The following is a 12,037-nucleotide window of genomic DNA, read 5'->3' on the forward strand; positions in this document are numbered from 1 at the left end:
CAAATAAATCGCTCCATGAACTTTAACCTTTTATTTTGGACTCTTGACCTTTTGTGACCTCTTACCTTTATTACTACTTCTCCCACTCTAGACTAATTCCAATCAGCCGTCTACACTTCGCATGTACTGTGTATGCTTCGTAGTGACGACTGATTATCTTACAGTCCATATCATGACGGACTTCTGAAAACTATAATGCGACTTTGGTTGTGCGCCGTAGCGCGACTGACTAGCGCCGCCCGTATACCGCGTCGCTGTGACAAGATCGCGCTCTGAACTTCTAAAAACAACAAACTCGGTCAAAAGGTCAATTTGGACACAACTGCGCACGCTCTATGCCACAGGAATCCTGTTGCAAAATCCGTCAATTTTTTTCCACGTAGTTTTCTCAGTCGTCAATCCAGATGGTTGACGACTGAGGGCAGCAGTCTACTCCCACTCTTCTTTACAGCTGATGGTGACCCATACAATCACTGACACACTTGTCATCAACCAAATAAATCGCTCCGTGAACTTTGACCTTTTATTTTGGACTCTTGACCTTTTGTGACCTCTTACCTTTATTACTACTACTCCCACTCTTCTTTACAGCTGATGGTGACCCCATACAATCACTGACACACTTGTCATCAACCAAATAAATCGCTCCATGAACTTTGACCTTTTATTTTGGACTCTTGACCTTTTGTGACCTCTTACCTTTATTACTACTACTCCCACTCTTCTTTACAGCTGATGGTGATCCCATACAATCACTGACACACTTGTTATCAACCAAATAAATCGCTCCATGAACTTTGACCTTTTTGACCTCATGGATGAACCTGACATAGCTATCATACAACATCTGTGATTGGTTGGTACTGGATGCAAGCATGTTTGCCTGGTAGATGACACTTCCATTCAGAATTTTATCATCTGTGTCATGACACAAATAGATCGTAATGAGGAAAAGATGAGTCAACATTTCCACGTAGAAAACAACTTGCCCAATTTGTACACATTTTTATTTTCTGATCTTTTTGACAACCAATTATCAAAAATAACATCAAATATTAAAATTATGAGCTAACTCTTACCTAAAGTCAAGATTTTGAATATTAAGACTTGTGTAAAGTCTTAAAATTTTGTGACAACAATTGTACGAAAACATGCAAAATGGCATGTTTTTAGCCCATTTCCCCCCTTAAATTGCAAAAATACTAAAATTGGAATTTTCCAGGATTTGTGTTCCCTTCATGAGCAGCTGTCATGCACTTAACACTTCTTTGATGCATAACTGACCAATCAGAATACCGGTCTGGTGTTATGATTGTGAGACAATTGAGTTATCCAATCAGAGCCCCACTTCGCTCGGCAAGTCCGTAAGGGCAATTCTGTCATCAAAGTACCTAGCTGCCTCAGCCTGCCTGCTGGCATGTTCAGTGTTTATGGTTGCCCTACATACGTCAGATTTTGGCTGTCCCAACTGCCAGGCAGGGGATTCTACCAGGCCTGTCCCATTAACTCTGTATGCTGGCAATAGGCTTCAACATGAAAATCCCAAGCTTTAAGATATTTTTTCAATATCAAGAGCTATCTCAAGAACCACTGAACCAATACAGGGCTTGTTTTTACTCATTTTAATGTATTTTTCATGCTGATTCCAAATATGGTCACAAAAATGAACAATTCTGAAATTTTTGAATATTTTAAGAAAATATGAAACTTGTGCCGTGTAGTCGACACCTGCGTGGAAAGAGTTAACCTTTGAGAACACTAGCCTGAAATATGTGCTAGACTGCGCTGCATTCCTTTTGTTTTTGTTTTTGATAAACAATTCATACGTTTCCATGCATGAAACCATATAAAATCTATGACGAAACACATCACATCTCCAGTGACTGCCCTGCCCAGAGAAAAAAGGACTGCGGTAGTTGGATATGACCTGTGTGACCCACCATAATTATCTTAACACATAGACTCAACCTCTTTCATCTCGAATCTGAGATGAATGTTAATGAAGTAAAAATCAATGTGGGTGGTAAATCTTAACCAATAACAGATAGGCAAGCATACATGTTTATGCATTAGCCCAACCCACTGTGTTCACTGAACCCAACCCACGTGGGGTAGCTCTATCTGGGTCAGGTAAACTGTTATTCAGATTTCATTTGAAAGCTTAACCATCGCGTGATATACGTGCGCGACGTCAAGCGTACACATTGGACCTTGTGCAAATAATACGCACTGGACGGCTATTCAAATGGCTTAATTGGTAAAAACCACAGGATATGTGCATAAACAGCCAAGACTGCATTTTTTAATGAGGTAATATCATACCCACTATAGAGTGCATAGTTCATTGTATATTCGAAATACAGTAGACCAGTTTTCTCATGGATATCTGAGCTGTTGAATCAGAACAGGATGAGTTTTCCAGTTCAGAGAGATTAATTTAGGGAATGATAAATTAAACTGGTCTACTACAGTAGACTAGAAAAGTGCATAGAAAAGCCAAAACTTCCAAAATTTATTTTCCCTACTCACCTATCAAGTAATTGACATTGAATCCACACTGGCAATACTCATTGATACCAGCTGCTATCTGATTCTTCAATTCAGCAACCAACATAGTGTTGCCAGACCATATACCATAATCACCATTGATAAGTTTCATCTGGATAACCTGGCTGTAGTTCTGTGCAGGACACTGTGGGACATTGTCTTGTCCTGGTGTCTTGCTGGTCAGTGTGAAGACAGAGCTTGTCTTGGTAGTGCAGCAAGTGCAACGAGAAATGGAGATGTCTTGTGGTTGAGAACTGAAAACAAAAGAAGCAAGTAAATAAAATGAACAAAAGATTTAGGCAAATATTTTTTGTTGTTGCAAATTTTAATGTGGTGCATTTTGCAGACACTTTTTAGGAAAATATTATATAAAAGATTATACAGTCGTCTTAGGGCATTTAAATAAAGGCACTTAATTTAATGCCCATGTGACCACATGGGCGCAGACATTACAGCGTCTATACAGGATGTCTGGAAAAGTGACCTTTGGCACAGCGGGGTCTTCTGTGTATTTCAATTGGAAAGCGTGGGATGCATGTCCAAATTTTCTAGCAAATTTGTCATTTTTTAGGTTGACCAAAACTTTCCAAATTTAGTTCTTGAAAACATACTAAAAAAACAGAATCTCCCAATTTTTAATTAAGTTGCACATTAAATTTTCAGCAATTTTGATGATATTTGTCTGAAAAATTCCTATCTCTTAGCATTGTATATAGCACATCTACTGATCACTTGGTGGTCTTGGTATGGCGGCGCCCATGGGTCACGTGGGCATTAAATTTAGTGCCTTTTATTTAATACCCTATGGTAACTGTTATACAAAACAGTAAATTTTATCAAACAGTTTGGTTGAAATATGGTGGGGTGTTTATTAGAGGGCTGGGGGAGGGGGGCTTTTTGTGATTTTCATACCTATGTCTCATTTTAGTTCTGCAATATTCAAGAAACCTCAATCCAGTAAAACAAGAACACAACGTGAGTGAATCATGTGTCTCTTCTGAGGCAACAAAAATTACATTTGGACACAAGACAGACAGAAAAGACGACACGAAGGAGAAAGCAGGTTCACCTCCTAATACCTTTTTATTGCCATAGAATATGAGGACAAAATGATTAAAGGAGCATATTAAAATAACAGATGTGGAAAATAGGAGTATAAACTGACCATAGATACCAGTTGTAGTCCTACTGTATATGGCATATTGGATGGCCTAGGGGAAAGTTAGCCCATATTTGCAAGACTACCCTTGCCTTCAAGGTAAAACAAACCTACTCATGTTACCCTCTGGCCATGGGCTGGCCTGGTGTCAGATCTTACCAGGGAAAGATGACATTCCAATATCGGCCTTTAACAATTAGACTTATGGACAAGACAAAGCTTACCCTAAATCTCCAGGATAAAAGCTGCCGGAATCAGGTATCAGTCTCTGCGACAGGACATTTGTCAACGCAGTCAAATCATCTGTGTAAACCAGTGCATCTACCAAATTACTCCTATACCCAACCATATCATTTCCATCAACATTAACCTCTCCCACATCCTGATACAACGCTACAGCTCCTTTTCCTCTTTGAATAAAAGGACTAAACGACACAGTCAAATCAACTGATGACGCCATGTTTCTAGTTGCTATGGTAATGATACCACTAGAGAATGATGTCTGCTGGTTGGTAAGCTTCACGGCATTAGAGGCAAAGCCATCTGAGGTGAATGTTACCAGTGTGTAGTCATCTAGTGGAGTGTTAGCAGGACCTTTGAGTTCAACATACTCTGTAACTGATGAGTCTGTATTGCTGGAGGAGTAGTAGACCTCATTTATTATGAGACTTGTAAGGGTTTGATCTGGTATTGTGTCAGGTGATGGGAGTGCTGATCGACTACGTGAACACTGGTTTGGAGCTCCTGTGTGGGAACATCAAAAGAACAGGCAAAATGACATCAAGTTGTCAAAATTTAGCATTTCCTCCTGGGGGACAGGACAGAAGTGTATATGTGACACAATCTGGTCCATGGGGGCCAAAGGCAGCAAACTTGAAACTGAGATAAAGGCAAAAATATGGAGTAAAAAACAATAAAATACATAAGAAAATGCACATCACAAAACCTCATAACTTAAGGACCAAGTATGTTTTCAGTATATGATAGCCTAATGTTACTACAAGGTAATAGTTATAGTAACTCAATTTTAAAAAATGCCTCCTTTGGCCCCCATGGAGTAGATCGTGTCACATATAGCCAAGTGGGGGTGTTTTGCGCTTTCAATACCCAAAAGCGTGAGAAGAGGATATCAGGCGACAGAAATAACTTATAAATAAAGGAGGGAGAGCTATTATAATCATCACAAACACAGTAATGTTAAGTTGAAAATATTGAATAACGGCATATTATGCCTTATCATGTCAGCTCTCTCAGCCAGTGGCATCAAGGAAGCGAAGATGAAATGAGATGTGCAATTAAAGCCATATTATAACATTTGCTGAGGAGGACGCCCTCACTGATTTTTTTTAATTCACTTTTTTACACGATTATATTGTACCTTATTAAAACAATATACCCTGCAAAATTCAAGACTCTAGGTGCTGTAGTTTTGTCAAAATCCGAGATTTTGAATAAAGCGCCGGAACCGGCGTCTTATTATTACGATGGAATTATTAGTCGAACGCATACACGATGTTCATAACACCGTACAGTACACACGGCGTGCAGGACGGTGATCTACACAACAATGGGTCGTACCATAACATGACCGAAGGAGTGGTACGTATTGGCGACATACGCGCTGGTAGTAAATTCCAATTTACTTTGCTTTGCCGTAGTTGTTCGGCTCAAAAATAAAAGGGATATATCTGACAGTAAAACTAACATTTTATGTCAAAGAATTGCTAATCTATTTTGTATGATAATGTTATAATATTGCTTTAATTCAAAATATGCAAAGCCAGCCAAATAAAATCTAATGAAATTCTAATGAACAAAATGTGATTTCTTTTTATCATTTGCAACAAATATGGTCTTTTTCTAAAAAAAAAACCCATAAAAAAAGGCCATTTTGTGTATTTAGATTTGCTAAATATCAAGAGCTTTTCACCTACCTGGAGACGATGGGGCAGATTTAAAAGCCATCATAGACATAACCTGATTGGATGAGCATCTAGAGAGTGACCAATCCGCTGTGTCCTCTGATAGACTCTCCTGAAGCTGAACCTGTGACGGTGACAGCTTCCCCATCAAAGCTTGATCTTGATTGGTTGATGGGCCATACACAACAACGTCAATGAGATTATCGGAGGTGGCGATGGTGCCACGCAGGAAGTCGCGTGTGGTAGCGTGGTAGAGGGCGACGGCATCTGGGCCATTTTGGATTGCGTTGTCTGGGATGATGATATTCGGTGTTGGAGTGACATTGATGGTACCAATGACAAAGTAACCACTCGTATTGGTCCTTTATGGAAAAATGAAGAAAATTTAAGGCATCAGTAATATTTCAATGTGATCTCCAGTGGCAGCACCATGTATTTCAGGAGGCCAATTGGGGAAGTAAAGTTTGGATTGGCAAAATATCCAAATATTTGTCTAAAATTTTGTATTTTGGGTCTAGAAAGTAAAGATTTCTGTGATTTGTGGTGCCATCACTGGTAATCTCCCATTTGTGTACAATTATTGACAGGTGAAAAGTAAATTTAAGGGGTTGTGCAAAATCAAAAAATTTGCGCAAAATTGCTGCAAAAAGTGAATTTTTTTGAATTTTTGATTGATCTGATAAATCAACTTCTAAGTCAGATTTGCTTTGATTGGCTCCATTAAAAAAGATCAGAATCATTCCAGCCAATGAGGTGATGCATACCTTTTATCAGTTAATTTAAATCATTTTCTAAGTAAGACCCGTCTTGATTGGCAGACTTGAATTAGTCAAACCAATAAGGTGATAAATACCTTTCATCAGTAAAGTCAACTTCTAAGTAAGACCTGTCTTGATTGGCTCCATTAAAGAAGACAAGGATCATTCCAGCCAATGGCGTGTCTCCTACCCCACCATCATAGAGCTCTACAAATTCCATGCTGGTAGTGCCAGGCATGTCTACGTTGATTTCATTGATTATGACGGCTGGAAAAAATAAGCAAAAATAGCACATTATGTGGACAGTGCGGTAAAAATTACAACAGCAAACAACAAACTAAAATCACAGGTCATAAGCTCTATTGGACTATACATGTACCTGTTAAAATCCACACTACCCCCGTGGAAGATTTTGGAAATATCGACCACAGGGGAATATGTTTTTCAATGTAATTGGTCATGGTTAATCATTCTGAAACCCCTACTACCACTGCATTATGGCTTAACCAATATCATCCACAACTGGAGTAAGTATTTCAAATGGAAGTTACCCAACCGTCTATTCTATTCGAAACCCATACTCCCAATGTAAAAGACTTTAGCTAAATCTTCCACAAGGGTAGTGTGGATTTCACTGGTGCTAGTCACTGGTTAAAACAAGTGAAAGATTAGGATAACAAATATATATGTGATGCGATCAAGCAAAATCAATCGGAAGAAAATATTGATTTTGAAATATAGCCAAACAAAGGAAGTATTTCCTTTTTTACCCTAAGACCGAGAAACTGAAGAAGCACAAAGACGCAAAAATTGCAATCTCGTTGGCAATCAAACAAGACAACCATTTATTGACTTTTGTTTTCAGACCAACACCAAGTCCCTATGATCTCAGCCGTAAAAAGCCATGTATATGAAGGTCAGGAAAATTGAGATGTCAGTGACCAGCAACTGACTCCTGTTTATAGCAGTGGCGCTACCGCAATAATTTTTTCCATAAAACCCCACGTGATCATAATTGCGCGAGGGTGTGCCCCCACCCTGGCATATATTCTCGGTGTTGGACCTAGAAAATAACATGGCTACCCAACACGAGATCCACACTTGCCCTAGGGCGTGCCCCCACCCTAAGACTGAATTCGAGTGTTTTGACCCTGAACCCTGGGATCCTTAAAGCAAAATATAATGGCTGGAATTTCAACAATCAATAGGGTACTGGTGTATACAAGTCAAATGCTCCCAGGCGTGTGTCCCAAGACTCAACAGGTGGTCACCTGAAGTTACAAAGGATAAAATATGTTATTACACGACATGAGTATTATTATCATTCAAGAAAAGAGAATTCAAATCCCATTCTTTATTGCTTGTGCGACTTTTTGCCTTTTCTAAAAGAAAACCTGCACAATACGCTGGTGTTAAATGACACCTGTACAACAGCTCCGACGATGATGAACAACTGCAATTAATAAATACATAATTTAAATATGCAGAATATATTTGCTGATATGTGATCTTGCTCTTCCCATGCTATACAAGAAAGGGAACAATTGTAGCATCAATCTACTAATTGGAACTATTGCTTAATCAAACAATATATATATGCATCTTTTGACGATGTAGGCACTCTCTTATACTCTTGCTAGAACGGAAGTTTTAAAATAAATAATTTTGATGATCAACAAAAGCTCTCCTTTTCCTACATTCTATTTTCACGTATATACAATTAACATACTTTTATTATTTATAATTTTCCTTTAACCCTTCTTGCTGCCAGTTGAGTGCTTTGCCTTTTCAAGCACTATCTTGCAGAACTTACTGTACCTAAAATAAATAAATTTAGCTATTGTTAATTGACATAATTTTTATACTATACATGCTTACGATTTATCATGCAATTCTGCCCAATTGCCCCCAATGGGAGCGGTGGGTGGGAAAATTTTTTAGATGTTGACTTGTATGATTTCAAACCAACAATGATTTGATCACCAGGATCATGTCCCATACCTGCGACATGCGACGACTCTCATTGGTTCCCGGGTCAATCACCACAACGCTGGCATGACAACATGACCTCTGACCCGGTAAACAAATGGAATCGCCACTTTCACGGCAAGGGCAAATTGAGTTTAACTTGTTGCACATCGTTAAACTTTATTACCCTAAGACCGAGAAACTGAAGAAGCACAAAGACGCAAAAATTGCAATCTCGTTGGCAATCAAACAAGACAACCATTTATTGACTTTTGTTTTCAGACCAACACCAAGTCCCTATGATCTCAGCCGTAAAAGCCATGTATATGAAGGTCAGGAAAATTGAGATGTCAGTGACCAGCGACTGACTCCTGTTTATAGCAGTGGCCGCTACCGCAATATTTTTTCCATAAAACCCCACGTGATCATAATTGCGCGAGGGTGTGCCCCCACCCTGGCATAAATTCTCGGTGTTGGACCTAGAAAAATCATGGCTAACCAACACGTGATCCACACTTGCCCTAGGGCGTGCCCCCACCCTAAGACTGAATGCCGAGTGTTTTGACCCTGAACCCTGGGATCCTTAAAGCAAAATATAATGGCTGGAATTTCAACAATCAATAGGGTACTGGTGTATACAAGTCAAATGCTCCCAGGCGTGTGTCCCAAGACTCAACAGGTGGTCACCTGAAGTTACAAAGGATAAAATATGTTATTACACGACATGAGTATTATTATCATTCAAGAAAAGAGAATTCAAATCCCACACAAGTGACTTATTTATATATGGAACTTGACCAATCACCCCCCTCCCCCCTTCAATTTGTTTGCTCACTAATTATTTTGCATAAAATCCCTACACCTCGTCTATAATAGCATCTGGCGGATAGACTATGGACTGAGGTCTGTTATCAAAGTGGACTAATGCGTTTGACAGTGTTTGTTTGAACACTAGCAAGCCAAATGGTGATGGGTGAACACAATCATATAGGTAAATGGGTCTTCCATTCTCATTGCGCCTATTGGAAGTAAAATTTCCAGAATGAACTACAATGTGAGCATTGCCCCCCATCTCTTTTTTAATGACCCCATGTGCGTGTACTTGTTGACATTTCTCATGCATTTTTTCCTGCCCCCCCTGTTTATCTCTTCTGCATAACCTAAGCGAAGCATAATATCTGACCAAATAATTCTGGTGTTTGGCAACACCTCTCTCAACTCGGTAAGGTTCTCTAATACCCTCTGTCTGATATCCCACGTAGGACTTGATAAGATATCATTGGTGCCGACATGCAATATTAATGTAGTGGGGTATGGATTTGTTCTCAAGAGAAATAGCACCCAGTTCACAAGGCCTCTACACTTTCCACCAGGCTTTCCGAACCATTGGACTTCACCACCACCATATAGCTGAGTGTTGCTTTGGCCAGCCCGGTACACAATGCTGTCCCCAATGACCCATGCACGCGTTCCATTTGCTGAGGAAGCTATAACAAGGTTAATCGATCAACCCTGCACACATTGAAATTAATTTCATTAAAACTTTTGAAACATTCATGCTTCTTCACCCGAGAATAGGATTTTACATAATGGGCAACACAATATGACGTGTTGCTGAAATAAAACACGACTCTGAAGTGATCTACTCATGCACTCTGATCTCACTATATGGTAGACATACTATAGCTTAATCTGAAGAACATCAATATATTCTCTTCCAGGGCTTGCCACCAAACTATGTTTTCATTTTCTATAAGTTTTATTTACAACACAGATACAGTTCATGGTGAGAAGATGACATATTGATGATATTCCGACCCATCAGATTCAATCGGCCAATGAAACTTTCCAATGTCGGCCGCTTTTTGTCCAACTCTGTAATTATCAAATTTCTATACATGATGTCCATTCACTCCAATGCGAAAGTCCACTACCAATGTAATGACATAATTATTCAGTGGCGCATAATTTTGTTCACCTTTAATTTACATTTTGTTTCATGTATCGCTAGATGTTGGCTGATTGTATAGTCTTTCCTTCTATCTTCAGTAATTTTTAGTCCTCTATTACTGTAGATTATCTAATACTCTAGAAATAACCTGGTGATTGCAGTTGATTGTTTTAATCGTTACTTGTTGTAGAAATAAACTTGTACTTTTTAAAGCTATGATAACCACCTTGATAAGTACTTTCTTGTTAACAATTAGGAATTCCATATCTTCGCTGCCTCTTTAGCCTACAGTAGGCTCACACCAACGTCTAGTAGTCACTAGCAATTGTGGGTATCCAGGTGCACCTGTAATTCAGCGCCCAGCATCGAGTGGCAATGACCTCATAAAACACTATGCCATTCAAATATTTGATAAACAGAGAACACAGCATCAGATTCAATTGTCCAATGCAACTTTCTAATGTTGACCGCTATTTTTCGAACAACTCTGTAAAATATTATCAAATTTTTATGCATGTTGTCCCTTCACTCCACTTTAAAGTCCACTGCTAATGTGGCGTTGAAAGAATTTCCCAATCTCTAAGGTCCGCTTTCTTCAGTTCTCTTTAATCCCATAATTATGTAATGTAGAATATCTATCACTGCAATCTATAGAGGTGTCAACAATTGAGAATATCCAATATCTTTGCTATGTATCTTTACAGTCAATGATGACTCGCACCCAGTCTAGTTGATGTAGGCTCACACCCAGTCTAGTTGATGTAGGCTCACACCGGTCTAGTTGACACTAGCAATTATGGGTATCCAAATGTACATGTATGCAAGCAGGCTTCCTTCTTGGTGCCAAATTTTAAGAGTCATTGACCTCACCTGCAAAATATAATAAAAACAGAAAAGAGGAGAAACACCTGACAGCATAGCCTTAATAATTACCATATGTAAATTAATTTATTAATATCTTAATTTAATTTGTGATCCAAAAAGATCACATGTCGGTAGTGTCAAACAATTTTTTGGTTCTTATTAATTTCTTGCCCACGACTCGGAGCTTTTTCATGTTGTCGTGTTCTGAAGCTATGAGACATAAACATTTGCCATCATCTTTCCTCATGAAATTTGAACATTTCAAATTATATACTTTAAAGAACTATTTACCATCATACAGTGTTACCTTGACATTTTTAATTCTAGTTGACACTTGATTTGCTGAGCCAGACTTTAGAATCTCATATCAACTTGTATGTGTACCCCAAGGCATACTGTGCCCTGCATTGGTAGTCTGCTGTTTGAGCAACTTCCTACCTAACTCATGAGCTAGCCAGTTATGACTAATATGCAGATGAGGGAGTCCAGAATGACACACTGCCACTGATTATACATGGGTCCTATGCATGAATAGGGACAGATTTACTTATATCATGACTTTGACTTGATCTCCATTTAGTGGCCATCAGGAAATTACAATTTTTTCTTTTCTATACAGGTGTCAATTGATGACCTTAGATTACCAAAAAATTTTTTTTTTTTTTTTTTTTTATTAATTTTTTTTTTTTTTTTTTATTTTTTTTTTTTTTTTTTTTTTTTTTTTTTTTTTTTATTTTTTTTTTTTTATTTTTTTATTTTTTTTATTTTTTTTATTTATTAATTTATTAATTTTTTATTTTTTATTTGTCCAAATATAATTATCAAAATTCGAATCCAAGGATTGGTAAGGAACTTATTTGTTTATCCA

General features: G+C 38.3%; 1 protein-coding gene across 1 annotated transcript in view; it reads right to left on the reverse strand.

Annotated features, from left to right (window-relative positions):
• The window catches only part of LOC140139565 (uncharacterized), a 43,565-nt gene that overhangs the window by 1,416 nt on the left and 30,112 nt on the right, over window positions 1-12,037 (reverse strand). The window contains 5 exon segments of the mRNA XM_072161273.1: window positions 700-918; window positions 2,530-2,801; window positions 3,931-4,450; window positions 5,641-5,990; window positions 6,482-6,653. Coding sequence (XP_072017374.1) covers window positions 700-918; window positions 2,530-2,801; window positions 3,931-4,450; window positions 5,641-5,990; window positions 6,482-6,653 — 1,533 coding nt within the window.

The sequence above is a fragment of the Amphiura filiformis genome, chromosome 2 (assembly GCF_039555335.1).
Source record: "Amphiura filiformis chromosome 2, Afil_fr2py, whole genome shotgun sequence".
Classification (NCBI taxonomy): Eukaryota; Metazoa; Echinodermata; class Ophiuroidea; order Amphilepidida; family Amphiuridae; genus Amphiura; species Amphiura filiformis.